This window comes from Carlito syrichta, unplaced genomic scaffold (genome assembly GCF_000164805.1).
Source record: "Carlito syrichta isolate Samal-C Ts95f unplaced genomic scaffold, Tarsius_syrichta-2.0.1 Scaffold301826, whole genome shotgun sequence".
Taxonomy (NCBI): domain Eukaryota; kingdom Metazoa; phylum Chordata; class Mammalia; order Primates; family Tarsiidae; genus Carlito; species Carlito syrichta.
The window spans coordinates 177,427-197,073 of NW_007245922.1; the positions used below are offsets into that span (position 1 = coordinate 177,427).

The 19,647-nt window shown below is 39.3% G+C and overlaps 1 protein-coding gene across 5 annotated transcripts in view; it reads left to right on the forward strand.

Moving 5' to 3' along the window:
* OSBPL6 (oxysterol binding protein like 6) overlaps positions 1-18,774 on the forward strand; it is a 112,070-nt gene extending 93,296 nt beyond the window's left edge. For all 5 annotated transcript variants that reach the window (XM_008055334.1, XM_008055335.1, XM_021711033.1 and 2 more), the window contains 10 exons: positions 5,416-5,503; positions 5,999-6,252; positions 7,003-7,140; positions 7,477-7,540; positions 8,969-9,047; positions 10,650-10,794; positions 13,084-13,228; positions 14,794-14,920; positions 16,363-16,485; positions 17,839-18,774. In XM_008055334.1, coding sequence (XP_008053525.1) covers positions 5,416-5,503; positions 5,999-6,252; positions 7,003-7,140; positions 7,477-7,540; positions 8,969-9,047; positions 10,650-10,794; positions 13,084-13,228; positions 14,794-14,920; positions 16,363-16,485; positions 17,839-17,947 — 1,272 coding nt within the window. In that variant the 3' untranslated portion in view covers positions 17,948-18,774. The remainder of the gene's footprint in view (positions 1-5,415; positions 5,504-5,998; positions 6,253-7,002; positions 7,141-7,476; positions 7,541-8,968; positions 9,048-10,649; positions 10,795-13,083; positions 13,229-14,793; positions 14,921-16,362; positions 16,486-17,838) is intronic.
* Positions 18,775-19,647: the final 873 nt, after the last annotated feature.

Here is a 19,647-nt window from a genome sequence, read left to right on the forward strand (position 1 = left end):
GTGGGTTATTGTACAAGTCCAAGCAAGATGGTGGTGCCACCTTCAGGGTAGGTATGGGGAAGGGAACAAGTCCAGTGGCAGCAAGAGGGATGAGGAGGTAGAGGACACTCTGAGGCATCATGATCTTTCAGTGGAGTTACCTGTCAGACTTTTTTTTAATTTATTTTTTGAGTTGGAGTGTCACTCTGTCGCCCAGACTGGAGTGCAGTGGCCGCTCTCGGCCACTGCAGCCTCGACCTGCGGGGCTCCGGCGATCCTTAGACCTCAGCCTTCCAAGTAGCTGGAACTACAGGCGTGTGCTAACACGTCTGGCTAATTTTTGATTTATTGTAGAGATAAGGTCTCACCAAGTTGCCCAGGTAGGTCTCCAACCCGCGGGCTCAGGCAATTCACTCACCTCAGCCTCCCAAGGCGCAGGATTACAGGCTGAGCCACCGAGCCCGGCTTTGTCAGGCATTTAAATATACAAGTCTAAAACTCAAAGACAGAGCAAGTCTAGAGAGAGAGTCAACTCAGAATCCACACAACCAGCTACCTGTCAGACATTGCCACCTGGTGCTCACAGAAACTAATTCAGCATGTCTAGGAAAGAGTTAAGCTCGTACACACCAGCCCCATCCCCAGGGGAAAAACTCAGCCTTCCCATATTTTTCATATTGCCTGTTAAAGTGCTCTTCTACCTCAGTGTTCACATCAGATGCTTTGGTATTTTCCTGCACTCCTCTTCCTTTACAACCACCCACTTTGATTCACTTATCAAGTTCTGTAGCTTCTATCGCCTAAATACTCTTGGAGCCATACATTGTCCTGCAATTTCTGTACATTATTCTGCAGCTTCACTGCCACTGTTCTAATCCAGTCCCCATCTTCTCCACACATAGGTCACCCTGTCTTACCCACCTCTCTTCTTGTCTCCTTCAATTCATTTTCCACTGGGCTACCTGATGACTCTTTCTAAAAGGCAAATCTGATCATGTTCCTATTCCTCGGTGTCCTCAGGATAACAGTCTAAGCTCCTTAACTATTAAAACCAAGACCTTTGTAATCCGACCCCTGCTCTACTGCAGCCTCATGCCACCTCTGTTCTTTTGGAGCCTTCTCGCAGCCAAAGGAGTAGTAATTCCTGGAGTTGTATGCTTGCTAAAGACACCTATGTCCCTTGCTGTTGCAAGGAGAGTGACTCTTACAACCCACAATGGAAAGAACTGAACTGCACACCTATTTTTTGTGTCCCGTATCTTACAGGTTTTCATAAAATAACTGTTTTTGCTTACATCTCTCCCTTTATCACAACATTCGGTCTTAAGTATTTGCAGGGACTAAACCAGAAGTTAAATCCAAATGACAGATACCCTGATGTTCTCAGAGTAGCTCCTCCCCTTCAGCTAACGATTGGTTACTGGGTCAACCTCATCTGCCTGAGTCCTTGTGGTGAAACTCTAAGTCTCTGAGGCCCCTTGAATCTTCACACTTGGCAGACCCACCTGATGAGTTGACTGTGTGCATGTGAACCCTAGCAGCAGCTGTGAGATAGTCTTAAGCTGCATATTTTGCACTACAGCTGCCAAAGGAGAGTGGGCCTCTGTGCTTGCCATCCACTCTTCTTCCAAAAATGCACACTTCTTCCAAAAATGCACACCTTCATCTTCCTCACTCACTCTAGTCCCTTACAGTCACCTTCCAGCAAAGTCTACACTGGTTGCCCAACTGCATTTTAGAGTTCCCATTTGCTCCTTTCCTCTGACCTTATATCCCTCTTTCCTCCTAATTTTTTTCTTTCACACTTAACATCTCACAAAATAAATATTTCATGTATTTGATTCATTTGCTGTGTGTCTTCCACACTAGAATATAAGTTTCATAAACACAGAGATTTTTTTTTTTTTTGAGTTGAAGTCTCACTCTGTCGCCCAGACTGGAGTGCAGTCGTCGCTCCCGGCCACTGCAGTCTCGACCTGCTGGGCTCCGGCGATCCTTCCGCCTCAGCCTTCCGAGTAGCCGGAATTATAGGCATGCACTACCATGCCCGGCTGAACACAGAGATTTAACCACAGTGCTAGAACAGTTCTGGTGAGCCCACAGCAAGTACTCAATAAATACTTGCTAAGTGAATAAAGGAAGGAGTGCTTATAGCACATTAACACATAATTATTCTGAGAAACATCTGGGCATCAGCTGTCTTGCATTTACATTTTCCATGATTGAGGGAAAAATCCACTTTCTGTGTTATCTATTGATGTGTTTTACTTCGTGAATCCTTGGCTCTTTTAAAAGATGTTCTTGCTTCCAGAATGATCTACTTGCCTTGCCTCTGCTTTTAAAGTTGTTTCTACAATGCTACATGTCTGGTTATGTTTGGAAAATACATACTTTCTGACCTCTTTTGAATCCCTGAGTTTGTAAAGAGAATATATGGCTCCAGAACTTCTTGACGCTGGAGAAGAAGACAAACTTTTACTGTAATACTACAGAACCTTGGCTCTGTGGGCAGGGTGGCATGAATGGACCACAGTAGGACAGCTCAGCCTTAATTACTGCACACACACATGACATGTACACCTCTCACTCCGGGCCTTCTGCCCTTGTAGAATTCTTTTACATCAGTGATATGTAACATATTAGTTTCCCTAACATATTAGTTTGGGAGAGATTAGAAATTGAAGAGGAATAGACTGTTTATAGGATAAACGTGAGTGTCTTCTTAGCAAGCATTCAAACAATAAACATGCATACAATATGAATTTGGTTTGAGTAGGCATTTGCCTCCTCAAACATAATTGAGTATGATTAGCTTTTTAAAGAGAAATCACATGGAAGTGTTTGATTTACTTAATTCTCTATCAAGCCGAAGAAGTTAGCTTCCCAGGAGTCTGATGGTTTAACCTTCAACTCGGTTGCAGTCAACAGGAACTGTGGGAAGCAGTGGTGGTGGGAAAATATGAATCAGAAGATTTTGTTCTCAATTTGTCATCTATATAGACTTACCTCTGTGTGGAAAAGCAAAGCTACCATTATTAACCCATGCATGCAGTTTTGTCTATCACTCTATTCTCCCTAAGTATATGAACTCTGCTCAACCCTAATTTTTAAAAAACATTAGCAATAAATCTAGAAATCTTAAAGGCAAAAGGCAAGTGTTTTTATTACATACAAATTTAAACGTTTTACATAGCAAAAAATTTTGCATAAACAAAGTTAAGAAATAAATTCCAAGGTAGGAAAAATAGCAATATATATGATGAACTGAAACATGTGTGAAAGATAAGAAAATGAATCCACAAAGAACAAAATTCAAACTTGAAGGCAATCTTCTATGTATATTAGGTAGATAGATACTAAAAAAGATTGATAATGTATAGTATTTAAGTGGATATGGATGGGGTATGTTCCCATATGCCACTGGTGAGAACAAATTAATGCAGTCTCTCAGGAGAGCAAGTTGGCAACACGTGACTAAAGCCTCAAAATGAATAAATTTTAATAAAATCACCATGCAGATTCACAAAAATATATTTATGAAAGTGTTCATCCAAATATTGTCTATAATAGTAAAAAGTTGGAAATCACCTAACTGCTGGTTAAATTTCTTGTTATAGCTATATAATAAAATATGTTGCCTTTCCCAATAAAGATAAAGCACTATGATGGAAATGTATTCAGAATGTTATAAAACAATATGTAAACCTATCTCCTTTTTCAATATCTAAAGATAGCTATGTCAATATGTTTGTATAGTCATTTTGAAAATAAGGAGTAATGCGTAAGTGGTTTCCTTTAAAAAACTGAATTATGGGTGATTTTTATGCTCGTCTTTTACCCTCATGTAATTTCTCATTTTTTTTTTTTGAGTTGGAGTCTCACTCTGTCGTCCAGACTGGAGTGCAGTGGCCGCTCCCGGCCACCGCAGCCTCGACCTGCTGGGCTCTGGTGATCCTTCCGCCTCAGCCTTCCGAGTAGCCGGAATTACAGGCATGCGCTACCACGCCCCGCTGATTTTTTGATTTATTGTAGAGATGAGGTCTCGCTGCCCAGGCGGGTCTCGAACCCGCAGACTCATGCAATCCACTCACCTCAGCCTCCCAAAGGCGCGGGATTACAGGCTGAGCCATCTCATTTTTTATAATAAGAATGTTTTACTTTCATGTTCAGACAAAAACATAGCTCTATTTCAATTTTGGAGAAGGTAAATAAGTATCAATAGCTTTCTTGCTCACAGTAAGACATTGATTTTGGTTTTCTCATTCCTCTGATGATTCTCTCTTATTCCTTTTTTCTTATCTGCTTTAACTCCCTTTAATATGTACATTATTCCTTAATTTTATGTTTGATTTATATTGGTTTTTGAGTAAGTGTCTCACTCTGTCACCCAGACTGTAGTGTGGTGACACCATTCACGACTCATCACAGCCTCAACCTTCTAGGCTCAGGCAATCCTTCCACCTTAGCTCCCCAAGTAGCTGGGATGTCAGATGCACAATACCATGCCTGGCTAATTTTTAAAATTTTATTGCTGTCGAAACAAGGTCTCACTATGTTGCCTAAGCTGCTCGCAAGCTCCTGGGTTCAAGCAGTCCTCCCGTCTCAGCTTCTTAAGTTGCTGGGGTTGCAGGCGGGAGCCACTGCATCCACTCTTTTATACTCAATTTGGTTTCGTTTTCATTCTACATGTTTTCATGCGGAATGTGGCTTAATTCTTGATCTCTCCCCAGCCTCACTGCTGCTATCTAAATCTAAGCTGTCAGCATTTCTTACCCAGAACTATGCAGTATCTCTAGCTTCTGGCCTCCTTAAGGGAAGCTACCAGGTAACTTCCAGAAAGCTAAATCTGACTCTAGCATTCCCTTACATTTTTGCTGGTTTTGCTAACACATAGGATTGTATGTAAAGCATTTATGTTGGTCTGAAAAACTCTTTACAGTGAGATTCTCTTGTTTTTTCCATCTTCTGTCATAACCACACTCAACTTCTTCACAGTCCCAGGATCAGTGTTTCTTTCATGGTCCTTGCCTTTGCACCCTCACTTCTCCCTGCAACTTCAATTCATTTGCAATAGCCAGTTCAAATATCATTTCCCTTGGGCAACCTCTCCTGAGTCCTGGAGCTAGAGACATAGGGTCTTCTTTTAGGCATATTCTTAGTGCATCATACTGAAATATTTCTGGTTGTGTACTGGTCTCCCCAGCCTCCTGCCCCAACTAAGACAGGGAACTACTTAAAGACCAGGGCTCCTTCTTATAAATCCTATATCCTAGCTTGCAGAAGGCCCACAAGTGTTAGTTGCACAATACCAAATACATTTCCCACTATGACCTCTGCTCCTCATTGGAGCAGTCTTTTGTTTTTTTATCATTTGATTATTTAAGCATTCAAGATCGGATAAGAATTCTGTTTCTTCCGTGTTCTTCTCTTTCCTAGGCTTCAGATGATGAGTCTTACATCAGTGATGTCAGTGATAATATATCTGAAGACAACACCAGTGTTGCAGACAATATTTCTCGGCAAAGTATGCATCATTTGAGCTCCCAGGTTGTTCTATCTACATGCCAAATTACAACACTAGTGACATAATGAACAGGCATTTGTGCCCTCATTAATTGCTCTTTTTGCAGCTGACCATTCAGTACATTTTATTTTCTATATGTTGGGATAAATGGTTGAAAAATCTGGGAGGTAAATGGTTAAGTGAACAAGTTTTACCTCTTGCTCAAATCAGTAGTTTGAGTTCTTCTTATTAAATGTGTTTAAGCTTTAAAATTGTACTTGTCTTTTCTGGAATAGTATTTAAGTATATTTAACACCTTATTTTTTTTAAAAAAACTATACACTGATGTTTTGTGCATTTGTTAGCAACGCTGTATTAAATAATTCCATTTACTCTCAAGTATAATGAGGCTCATGAAATGTATCACATTCAGAATCATTTTAAAGTTATTTCCCTTCTTGATTTTGTGAAACCAAGAAAGCACGGTATCTTTCAATGTGATTCTCCCTCTTCCAGTACTGAATGGAGAACTTACAGGAGGGGCCTTCCGAAATGGGCGTCGAACATGTCTGCCAGCTCCTTGTCCTGACACCAGTAACATTAACCTGTGGAATATCTTGAGGAACAACATTGGAAAAGATCTATCTAAAGTCTCCATGCCAGTGGAGCTAAACGAGCCACTCAACACTCTGCAGCATCTCTGCGAGGAAATTGAATACAGCGAGCTTCTGGACAAGGCTTCAGAAACCGATAATCCATATGAGCGCATGGTAAGAAACAGCAGAGCAGTGCCCTTCAGAGATATGTCAACCAAGTAGACTAGACTTGGACTAAGACAGGGTTTACCATGACAATAGATTTGGTTTTTAAATAGCATTCTCACTGCATAGGTAACACAGAGATCAGTCTATTTTCATTAAATAAGGCAGGGCCAAAAAGTCCCAGATGCCTTCACTAGAAGATACACATTTTGTGATTTATCCTTGATCTAGAGTGTTTGTAAAGATAGGATGTAAAGGTATCATACTCCTTAGAGGTTGAGGTCATGCCCTACCTCGTTTTATCAGCAATGCCAAGGTAGCCCATCTGTTCAGGAAGTTAGATCTGAGAAAATAACTTCTGTTTGTACTTTGCCGTTTACTCCATAAGACTATGGAAAACATGCCCTGCCCTCTGCAGAGCACCCACAACCACAATCCTCCTGCACGTGAGCCTAAGAACATGCACATGGCATAGCCTGTAAATTGAGTTCTCGAACATTTGACCTCTGTGGTACTCATGAAATTGGATGAAGACCCCTTGACCTCAATGGGCTGCTGGTTCCTGTGCAAGTAATTTTTTCTCAGTTTACTTATTTTTTTCCCCACGAGTTGATGAAGATTCTGTGCAAATGCTACAAAATGTAAATGCCTTCAAATCATCCATCAATGTGAGCTATGTGAAATCTAGAGGAATAAGGGACAAACAAGTCTAGCAGTTGTCTCTCCTATATTATTTTCCTTTCTTCAATGTTTTAACAGGTTCTCGTTGCTGCATTTGCAGTTTCAGGATATTGCTCCACCTATTTCAGAGCAGGAAGTAAGCCATTCAACCCAGTCCTTGGCGAGACTTATGAATGCATTCGAGAAGACAAGGGATTCCGATTTTTCTCAGAACAGGTAAGTGCCACTGGACTCAGTGAAGTTCTGTACAGGTAGGAGGGCAGTTTGGTGATGAAAACAGCCTTTTAATAATTCCCTGTTTATGGATGGGTTATGGTACCAGTTAATAGAAAGCTCACTTCACTTAGCATCATTGCTCCTCTAACTTGTGTAAGTTCTCTGTGTTTTTAAGCATGAAGTCTCAAAAGTTTTACTTATACATTTTGGGAATAATTCGCTAATAAAATGGATGAACTATAGTTTTGGGGGTGACTAATATACATTGTAAAATAATTATTATTTGGAAGTTTAAACACTGATATATTATTGCCTTGTTTTTGTTTCTAAAACTAGGTTAGCCATCATCCCCCCATTTCTGCCTGCCACTGTGAATCAAAGAATTTTGTGTTTTGGCAAGGTTTGTATTTCAGTTACAATTTAAAATCAAATTTATGAGCCTATGAAAAAAGTGTCTGGCTTCCAAAGGGGCATTGTACTCAGTTCACATTTCTTCCTTTGCATCTCAGAGAATATTGGTAATTGGTGTCGAGTTTGGTTTGAGAAATTAAGTGTCCTGGTTTAAATATGAAACTGTGTCATGGAGGAGATGAGACTGCTTATCTGGGAAGCAATGCCTTCTGGAATAGCAGAGCTCCACACAAACAGTGCCAACTCAGAGCCACCACCTTGTCTTCTGTGCCTCATGGTCTGCATCTATAACATGGAGGTTCCATCTGCTGCCTTCTTGCTTCTTGGGACTGTGCAAGGACATTATAATCCTGAAGGAGCGCTCTGTGGCACATCATCTGTGGCCATAGTCTAAGTAGATATACAAACATGCAGGAATTCCTAGTCTTTACCTCATTGGATTGAAGTCTTTACTTATTTTTAAAAGCTTGCCTAAAATAAAAAGTTATAAAAACCCCTTTGGAAAGAAAATAATATATAAGTGAGTTTGGCCGTTAAGTGTAAATAGATCCTTCATGTTTATAAAGGTGCTTCATTGCTCACAGAATGACTTTTCTCATGAGCATTTCCTTAATCTGAAAATACACAAAATGATAGTGTTTTAACAGCACTTTATTGCAAAAAAAAGACAGTAAATCATTTCTTCATCATAACCAAGGGTTAGAAATTTTGTGGAGATAGCACTAAGCTCCCTTAGTTCATCAAAATGGACCAGGTGGTCGTTACAAATACACAGGCAAAGCTGAGTTTCCAGGAAAAAAGCATAAAGTCATAGCGTGACATAAAGTGCTGGGCCCTGGGCTATATCTTAACACCCAGTGTAGTAACATGTTCACTGAGTTAATTCCACTTTCTCATACATCTTATGTATCTGTATTTAGAGACTATTTGTTTCACTGTTCTCCCAGATCATAAAACTTTTCTAGGTAGTGGGGGAAATGTGTATATAAATCGTTGGTTTTGCTATACTGCAGTTATTTTTACTATACATCTCATGCTGGACATGTTTAACTATTTTGAACATTTAGTTAAAACTTTTAACAACATTTATTGCGGTCTGGACATTATAGCACAGTAGGGTCTATGTTTATATGTGTATGTGAATACACACACACTATTTTTAGGCTTCTCCCAGCTTTGTTAGTTTAAAGCAAATATGGAGCATGTATTATGGAGAAATATAGATAGTTGGTTTTTTTTGGTTCATAGTTAATATTTTTACCTTGAGTCACCTTCAGGCGCTTATATTAAATCAACAATATGGAACCAATTGTGATTTAAAAAGTGCTTTGTGAAGTGTAATACAAAAGTTAGTTTTTATAGAACAAATGTTTAGATATGGAGTATGTATTTCTTGTCCTTTACATATGTCGTTTAGATATCAGATGGAAAAACAAGTTCTGGGGGAAGTCAATGGAAATCCTGCCTGTGGGAACACTGAATGTCGTACTTCCAAAGTAGGTGCCTCTTCAGTCCCTTTTGGCCTCTTCTCTATTTTCTAAATCATTAACGTGTGTTTTAAACTCTGGAAGGTGCCAAGGGTCTATTTCCCTGTATGCCCAAAGCTTCTGTTACCTTCATCAAAGTGTTGAGAATGGACCCCCACAAAAACAAACGAGAACTTAGGCATGTGGATCAAAGCCTCCTAGTCATCTTCTCACATCCTCCTCTCATCAGTCCACATCAGGTATCTCTCAGGTCCCTGTCACCATCTTTATTTGCATTTTATATTAAAAGTTCTCCTGTTTAGCCATCTCTCTGCTATATAATTTAATTTCACTTTTGAGTTCATCTTAGATCCAGGAAATATTTTACATTTCTAAGTTATTTTATCCAAGAAGAGTGGTGGAATCTTTTCATGGTTGTGTTCTTGAGGATATAGCCTACACATCTTTTAAAATTAATTGAATTTTTCATTGAAGCCAGTGGCTTGATTGTGTTTCTTCATTTGGTTGATTTGTTTTGGTTTTGTCGATTTGGATGACCGAATTTGCAGGTGAATTAGATATGGAGGAAGGGGAGGTATTCCCAGGACCACAAAATAAACTTTCAATATTTGAAAATTCATGAGGAAGAAAGTGAATTTTCTTAAGTATATATGGTGCCTACATCATACCAATTCTTAATTTTGTAGAAATTTAGAAGCATTTTATTTTATTTTGAATAATACTTTTATTTGAAATTATGTGCAATCTTAACTGTGACTTGAAACTATATCATTTCATTCCTTGGCAGAAATTCTGTAACCTTACTCCCTAAAATCTGTTTTAGATTTTTGCCACCTTATTGTGTTGCTCAGTCTCTTCCCAAAGAATTTTTTGCATCTTTGGTCTTAACTTGGAGTGTGAAACAATGTTCTCAGAGTGGTCTTTCCTAAATGCATACCCTATGGTGCATCTCTCCTATCTGGAATTTGTCCATGATAGCCCATCACCTGCAGGGTAACTCTAGACTCCTGGGTAGGACCCTGGTTCTGCCTCCTCCTGCCTTTACTGCCTTGCCTCACCACATCCATTCACCTAGAGCACAGCATTCACAGGCCCCAGGAACCTTGTGCTCTTCTGACCTTGGACTTTGTCAGTGCTTTTCCCAAGCCCTTAGTGCCCTCCTATTCATCATCCAACCTTAGATTGAACCCAGCTTTCACTAGGACGTCTTCCTTGGTAATCAGTCCATGTTCCAGGCAGATCTAAGAACTGAAGACTCCTTCTTCTGTGTTCCCATGATGCTTTGTTCGTACATCTGTTAAAGCCCCCATCATATATTAAGTATTTGTTTTCATATCCATGTACCCTACCATACTTCTGGCTCCGGAATAACAGGAAATAGGCCTATTCAACTTTGTAGCTTTTGCACCTGGCCCACAGAAAGCACTAAAATGTTCCTTAAGTGCGTTAATCGTGTCATAAATATTTATGATCACATAGAGAGTTTCAAGAAAGAAATGAGAAGAAAATGAAAGAAAAGGAAACTTTAGCCAAAGAATATTCTCATTAGTAGAAAGAGTAATGTGTAATTGTGACTTCATTGTTTTTAATCAATGTTGTATTCGTCACTAGGTATGGAGATTACTATGTGTGGAATAAAGTCACCACATGCATACACAACATCCTCAGTGGAAGAAGATGGATAGAGCATTATGGAGAAGTAACCATTAGAAATACCAAAAGCAGTGTTTGCATTTGCAAACTCACATTTGTCAAGGTAAATATGATCATACAACAATGAAGAAAAAACAGTACAAAATGCTTCCTAATGAAGAAATGGAACAGTGTCCTTAAACAGCAGCAAGTAGGTCTGTATCACTGATCCAAAAGGACATTTTGGATAAGAAAGCTGGACCAACTGATGGAGTTTCTCAAGGCATGCAGGCATCTGGACATATAGGGGTCAAAAAAGGCACCATCTAAAAACAGAAGAAAACAAAATTTCTTTTCAAAGAATGTTCTTTTTAAGCAGCCAGTCAGTAGATCATTAAGTAAAATTCCAGAAAGCACTTTTTGCCTATACCAAGTCTTCTGGTTTATATTTCTACTTCTATTTCTGCTTGATTACATTCAAGTGATCTTATTTTAGGGAAAATTATAATGCAGTTGTCATTTTCTGAGGACATTTGAGGAGAGCAGCCACATAGATGATAACTACCAGTCACTACAAGCTTATGCAACCTTATCATAACATAATCCAAATAAGTTCAATGAAAAACATAACCTTTGTTAACAAGAAAAGATGTTTGGGATAGATATGTGCACACAACACTGTTTTCCCTATCTCTCTTGTCTGAAGTAGAATGTGTAGTATCACCTCCGTGTTTCTTTGTGTGTGCTACAGAATTCAACACAGCACAGAAGCCCCGCCCAGCCCCCTTATTTGTTTGACTCATAACCCCGCTCTAAAATGGTAAACAGGTAACATATTGGAATCTTAAGAATCAAACATTTTATTTCTTGGTTAGATCCTTTTAAGCCATATTGGAAGATCATGTTCATTTTAACTGAATATCTTAGTTTTAGCTCAAAATGTTGCTCACTATTTTTTTCTTATAGACTCATGAAGTGGCTAGAACTCGAAAGCCAACATCCCTGTGTGCTCTGGCTGGGTAATGACAGTGGATATGTGCATTTGGTTTTGAAAGCTATGAGAAACGTTAGTGCAGTCTTCCCCTCACATTTGCACAGCCTATGTCATAATTTAAAATATGTAAATCAAGCCTACAAACTGTCAAATAAAATATGTTCTATCCTTTCGCCTTGACAAATACACGTTTTATAGCAAAATCATGTTGGACCCTCCAGAACTCTGTGCTGGCAACTTGACAATGCAGGACAGATGGCCTGGCTCACAGCCTTCCCTGCTTTCTTCCCACCTCTGACTCTATTCAGCACTGTAGAGGGTCTCACACACACTATGTAGGCAATCCGGCCACTGCACCTAAACTCTATATACACCCCCACAAATAACTACCCTTAGCCATTCCTAGGACCTAAAGGTTCACACACTGGTGGGTCGTCTGCCCTCGGATGAATGAATTCAAATAAAAGTTCTGTACCAGCTATGGAATAAGCTTAGAGTCATTTGGGAATTCTAAGGTCCTGCATATTTGAACCTGATCTGGAAGTGTATCATGGGGTCCAGGTAGGCAAATTTCCACAGACTTCTCATCCCATAGGAAGGAACATGGTTGGAAGAGAGCCACATCAGGGTCCTCTTGATAAAATGTAGCCATTTACAGAAACTAAGAAAATTATTTCACAATCTATTTCTGCAGCATGGTCAATTGATATTCATTAAAATCCATGAGCCCTTGAATGAACATTAAGGGGAAAATTCAAGAGGAATGAAGGGAAAAGTTACTAACCTATAAACTAATATTAGGTTCTTAGGATATATCAGCCTTCTCTGTGTTATGCTATTGTTCCATGCATGGAGTAGAGATCATCCTTTTCCTAAGATCTAGGGTAACTAGCATTTAGAAAGCCAATGAGGAAATAATATAAATAATAGTATGATAATCATATGATTATATGTAATAATAAATATAAATAATATAAGACATTTTGACAGCCAGGCTCGGTGGCTCAGCCTGTAATCCCGTGCCTTTGGAAGGCTGAGTTGAGTGGATTGCCTGAGCCCGCGGGCTCGAGACCCGCCTGGGCAACTTGGCGAGACCTCATCTCTACAATAAATCAAACAATCAGCTGGGCATGGTAGTGCGTGCCTGTAATTCCGGCTACTTGGAAGGCTGAGGCGGAAGGATCGCCGGAGCCCAGTGGGTCGAGGCTGCGGTGGCCGGGAGCGGCCACTGCACTCCAGTCTGGGCGACAGAGTGAGACTCCAACTCAAAAAAAAAAAATTTTTTTTTGAGATCACTGGGTTTCTGGAAATGGTCTGAATGAGGGACTTCAGGGTTATGAAAATTTTCCATATGGAAATTATAGGGATTGATGTTCATTCAAGGGCTCAGGTGTCTTAACTGAGGTTTGGTTTTTCCAGGTAAATTACTGGAATTCTAACGTGAATGAAGTCCAGGGGGTAGTGATGGATCAGGAGGGGAAAGTGGTACACCGGCTGTTTGGGAAGTGGCATGAAGGACTCTACTGTGGTGTGGCCCCATCAGCAAAGTGCATCTGGAGACCAGGTGGGACTGGCTTGAGTGTCTTTCATCAGGAGGGTACCATGAGCAGCAGAAGTGGCGGGGTAGGGGGATGTCAAGCCACCCCAAACTGTTCACATTATGTTTCCTTTAATAGTGAGATGATTTCTCATAAGCTGAGCATTGAGGAAAATAAATAAGTAAATAAATAAAATAGGTTAAAAACATAGATGCTTAAGGCAATTACAGCCACCTATATCTGTAACATAAGATATATATATATATATATCCCAGTTTTTGATATTTGATTATTAAAATTTTAGGCCAAATCTCTGACATGTGATCAGAGATTGAGCTTCATGAGAATTTGTTCTAAATGTCAACTCTAAATTCCAAAAGCTAGGTGTAATTATTAAAGAGTTTAGATAATTGAAATAGGCAAATTTAAATCCTTACTCATGTTATTTATTCTGTTTTAATAAAACAAAGGAAAGCCTGCAAAACATCTATAATCCGCAAATTCAGTAACTCACCAGAATAAGCAATGTTTTCACTTGAGTAGCAAAAGCTGCAATATGTTGACATTTAATAAAAGACGTCAAGAGAGTTCTGGTAATATATTAACATACAATGGAATATCAAGTATAAATGGAGCAAGTCTCCACATAACATTTACTTTCATTGGAATTTTGTCAGCTAATCCCTAACTCTAAAATTATTTGTTCCTTTTGTAAGAGACCTCAGTGAGTATGTAAATTTCCTGATAGTAGGTTGGCTAGTTTACTCATTCAGCAACTATTTATTGAGTTCTAACTGCATCAGGCTTTGTTGTAGGAGCTTGGGATATATCACTGGGCAAGGCACACAAAGAGCCTGCCTTTGCATTTAGCTGAGAAGTGCCAGTAAATACTAATTTAGATCTGCAGTTTAGATCTGCATCTTTTTCTTTTCTAGAAGGAAGTAACTAACAAGTGTTTCTGGTAAAATCTTAATGTTGATCCTGACTTCATTGACTACATTATGGAAGTAGTTTAATCAATGAAGACTACTATATGTGCAAAGTTTTGTTTGAAAGACTAGATCTTATTAAATACATGCATCTATCAGTTCTAATCATCAACATAAGGCTTCCCACCTAGCAAAATATCACCAATTTAATTCACTTGAAAAAAATTTGTAGCCGGGCTCGGTGGCTCAGCCTGTAATCCCACGCCTTGGGAGGCTGAGGTGAGTGGATTGCCTGAGCCCACGGGTTCGAGACCCGCCTGGGCAACTTGGCGAGACCTCATCTCTACAATAAATCAAAAAATTAGCCGGGCGTGGTAGCGCCCGCCTGTAATTCCGGCTACTTGGAAGGCTGAGGCCGAAGGATCGCTGGAACCCAGCAGGTCGAGGATGCGGTGGCCGGGAGCAGCCACTGCACTCCAGTCTGGGTGACAGAGTGAGACTCCAACACACAAAAAAAAAATGAAAATGAAAAAATTTGTAATCTAGTACTTATTACTACAGATTTGGGATTAGTGTGAGGTATTTAAGCACCAGGGTAAATCAGCTCCTTTCAGCTCTGTAAGCCTTTTGCCTCTCAAAGTGGTTCATTGGCCTCATTCCAGGTTCCATGCCAACCAACTATGAGCTCTACTATGGCTTCACGAGGTTTGCTATTGAGCTCAATGAGTTAGATCCTGTACTGAAAGATCTCCTTCCACCGACAGATGCCCGATTCCGACCAGATCAAAGGTAAGGATGGCAGTGGTATTTAAGATGTAGACTACTATGGCAAGAGGCTTTAGAGGTCATTAGTACTTATTTTTACCCATCATTCATTTATTCATTCAATGATTTCTTCATTCCTTGTTCACTCAAAAATAATTAGAGTAGTCTGTGCTAGGTAAAGCAGTATTCAAAGGATGGCTGTAACAGATTGTCTCAGCACAAAGTTCCTCACAGAAGATAACACAGATGTTTTGTAACAGAAGTTTCTTCCCCCAGAAAATTTAACAACGGTCTACAAATTCATGAACTCTTGTTAAATATAGAATCACTCCTCACTCAGTGTTTTTGACCTCTTTGCTTTGCGACTCTAACATGGAATATTTTTTAAATTGAAGATTAACAGGAAAAATTACAGGGGCATCCAGAAATGCTTTACATGAAAGTCTGCTCTTTGACCAATGTGATTTTGATCCCACAGGGTGTGAGATGTACTCAAAATACAGTACCTTTATTGCCTTCTGATTCTTATTTTGTATTATTCTTATATAGTTCTGAACTCATGATGTCTATTTGTATGAAATATATTTTACTTCTCAAAAAAACTTTATATACCATACAAATTCCATTCAAAATCAATTTTTTTGTTTTCTGTGTATTCTTGGCTTTATCTACCATCTGCCAAAATGTTCTCAGTATTGAATGTTCTACTGTTTAATTCTTTTATATTCTTCCTTCTCTGTCTAGAACATGCACTCTCACTATTTGACATTCAAATGTATCAATATGCTTCCTGTACAATGTATGTCATATTATATCCCTGTTCTTTGCTCTCATTTTGAAATTTAAACATTTGTAAATCACCATTGGGTCTGCTTTTTCCTTCGCAATTCCATTTCAATATTCCCTTTCTGAATTTCGTGTGCTATTTATCTCCTATTCTGTGGCCTTTTATACTTTTCCTCAACTGTGATTTTTTTTTATCTTCATCAGTTTTACTCTCTAATAAAACAAGAAAGCTCCTTCCCTCTCAATCTGTTCTCAAAATAGATGGAGAACAGCCAGTTACCATCCTCCAGTCTGTGGCCTTTAACAAGTGCTTTTTGATAACACAGAAAAGGAGCACAGCTTGTCACAGACTTCATGCTCTTCTAACACTGAAAACTGAAAATCTCAAGTTGTAGAACCCCAGACAACACTGAAATGTCTTCAAGGCCAAACCACTCACCTTTTATTATTACTGTATATAATTATTGTACAATAATTCAGTTCACATACACAGAAAGTATGCAGATTGATGGACAGGCAGAGGTGGTGTGGCCTGGGGCAGAGGTGAGGGAACATTGCCAGAGTGCAACTGTACAGGATGTTGTGTTCACAGCAACCAGAATGTAATCTTGGGGAATTGAGATTACTTTTTCTCAGAAAAAGGAATAATTATGTTAAAATATCAACTGCTTTCTGCTTAGATTTTTAGAAGAAGGAAATTTAGAGGCTGCAGCAGCCGAGAAGCAAAGAGTGGAGGAACTACAGAGATCTCGAAGACGATACATGGAAGAAAACAATCTCGAACATATACCAAAATTTTTTAAGTAAGTCAGTTCATCCCATAACAAGTTCATGTTTTGCAAATGGTTGCCACAAGCAGAGAGAAACTCCAGGAAAACTGAAAGAAAATGGGAAATAGCCTAGTGTTCAGGAAACTTAAAGGTAGAAAGACCAAACTGATTTTGGTAGCTTAGCTTTTGGCAGTGTAAGAGTTGAATCAGAGTGAAAAGTTAGTAACTATAAAAAAAATTCTTCTCCATGGCTCTTATCTTTTTGTGGCCAACAGAAGATAGTGAGGGTCTCTTTCAGAAGGTTCTTTGTCCTTCAGCTGAACCCTTGAAAACAGTGCAAATTGGTTCCCATTCCCTCAGCCAGAGACTGATGGGACCCCAATGCCCACAAGATCATCCTGGCTTTGTTAGGATTTAATTTTATTTCTATCACACGAAGCCTGTGTCTGTTCAGCTTTGGCCTCGCTATGGTATGATAGTAGGTGATTATTACAGGATTATTTGCAGGATTATATATACATCACACAGATTAATCTGAAGTTTCCAAATCCATCTGTTGCCCTCCAGAGCCAGGGAAAAAGCTCAGGGTAACCTCATATCCTTAATACTTGCCATCTCCTAACCACCTCAGGGCAGAAATGCAGCCTTGTCTTCAGATGTCTAAAGTGTGCTCTTTGGACAAGGGTCCTGCAGAGACTCTTAGAGCTACTGATATTTCATACTATTCCTTACAAGTGAGAGAGAAATTATTCTAAAGGTCAGGAGCCTGAAACTCTTAGTTATAGTATTTGCATATACTTTTGGGGGAGGGGGGCTCATTGTTTTCTTTTCTTTGTTTTTTTTTTTTTCCAAGTTGGAGTCTCACTCTGTCATTCAGACTGGAGTGCAGTGGCCGCTCCCGGGCCACCACAGCCTTGACCTGCTGGGCTCCGGCAATTCTTCCGCCTCAGCCTTCCAAGTAGCTGGAACTACAGGCGTGCACTACCACGCCCAGCTAATTTTTGATTTATTGTAGAGATGAGATCTCGAACCCACGGGCTCAGACAATCCACTCACCTCAGCCTCCCGAAGCACTGGGATTATAGGCTGAGACACCGAGCCCGGCTGGCTCTTGGTTTTTCTACCTTTGCCTGGAGGTGATTTGCTCCTGCCCTCAGTTCCTCTTCCCGTGACTTTACCTACGTCTATTTCAAATGCTTAACATCAAAAATGAGGTTTTTTTTTTCTAGTCCAAAATAGTCCAAGCATCAAGAGTTAGCAGATAGGACACTAATTGGGTTACGAAGCACTGCTTATATGTATATACATGTCTAATCTATAGGAGGGTCTAATAAAAGGTCACCTGGATGTGATTTGTGGCTGATGTTGGTTTTTATATTTTCACAGAAAAGTGATTGATGCCAATCAAAGAGAAGCTTGGGTTTCTAATGACACCTACTGGGAGCTTCGAAAGGACCCTGGGTTTAGCAAAGTAGACAGCCCTGTTCTTTGGTAAACTGGGAACGTAGAGCTAGCCAACATATCACACTCTGAATGAATAAATAACTATGCACAATTATGTTTCTTATAGCTACACGTGGTTTCTGGGTCGACTGAAAACCTACCATTTGCTTTTCTATTCATCTTTATAATGGACTTTCAGAAGTGCATTAGACAAGGCCCCTAACCACTTTTGGATCCTTTCTGTTTTGCTGCAACCATATTCCTTAAAAAAATCCATACCCTCCTTGGAAAGCAGAATAAAAGGAGCAGAATATAAAATCCAAAGTCTGAAGAGTTTGTAAAGAAACACAAATGGTAACCGGTGCTTAAAGTTGATCAAGAGAGTTAAAAACAGCATACAAGCCTCGTGGTGGGTCCGTTGTCTCGAAGCACCATCCCCTTGTCATGGGAGCCACAGCAGTCGGTCAGTGCAGACTTCCGGTGTGTCTGTTTGATGTGGTGTGCTTGTGCTGGGCTTGTCAAAAAAGACATAAAGCTTCTCAGAACCTGTTCCATCTGTATCCCATTGTTCATGCCTTAAGAAATGCAAAGATGTACAATAAATCATTTTTTAAACGTGTGTTCTTAGGTTTATGTGAAGAACAGATTTTTTTTTGAATCATAGCATGATTCACTTTCTCGATCAGAACAATTATGAGACTAACTTGAATGGATTTTTAAAAGTGAACAACAACGCGTGCTTTACTTTGCTAAGTCCATTACTATGTGGTATGTCTGAAGGGCAAGAAGGAAAGGTGTGCTAAGTAGATCTCTGTGTTCACGTTGCTCGTTAAGTTCCTGTCCTGCGTCCAGATAATAAACTTTCCCTCTTCCACCTAACCTCACAGTGTGCCCTATTATTTGGCAAAATCTATATTTGATTTGGACATTTGTCATCAGTGTTAAAACCTTAAGCGGAAATCACAAAAAGTGTATAGAATCCTATGTGGGCTTAGTAGAGCTATAAATGTACCTGTTTTGGAGGGAAACACAATGTAATCTACATCTCAACACCAAACCCACTCCACTGGCATTAGCGAACAGAAGCAAGAATGCTAGGAGCTTATTTGCATTGTTTCAATGAGTTCTATGCAAAATCATCTTCCAGTTTTTCATCAAGTGATTCCATATGATACATGACTTCATAGTAAGCATTTACCTTGCTATTGGCAGAGAAATAACTAAGAAATTTATCCATCTCAAAGGGGGAAGCAGAAATGTGTTTTGCATACTTCAGAATTTGTTTTTCCTCCACTAATATACAGAGGCTTCTGTGAGAAATTTGCATAGTATTCCTAAGTTTCTGCACGTAAATGACTATATAAATGCCTGTATGTTTTAAAAAAAAAATCTCTTTAGAGATTTTTCTAGAAACTTATAAAATTACACATATTTTATTCTCAGTTAGATTTTTATTCTTAGATTCTTACCATCAGGATTTAAGTGTTATTTTAAACTCTGAAGACAAGGTTAGGGACATTTTACATTTTATTGTGAGGTATTGGTTTTAGTGTTATTTCTTTTCAGCAAAACATTCCTAATAACGGCTAATACACCATTAAATAAAAAACTCCTGAGAAGAGTGTACGGGAAAACTTGAAAGTTTACACTAAATAGAGCAATATTTTAATTATCCTAAAACTCATGCCTCCTTGTGTCTGAGTAGACACATTATGTGCACGGGTTACGTTAGTTTAGAATGGAATTTCATTC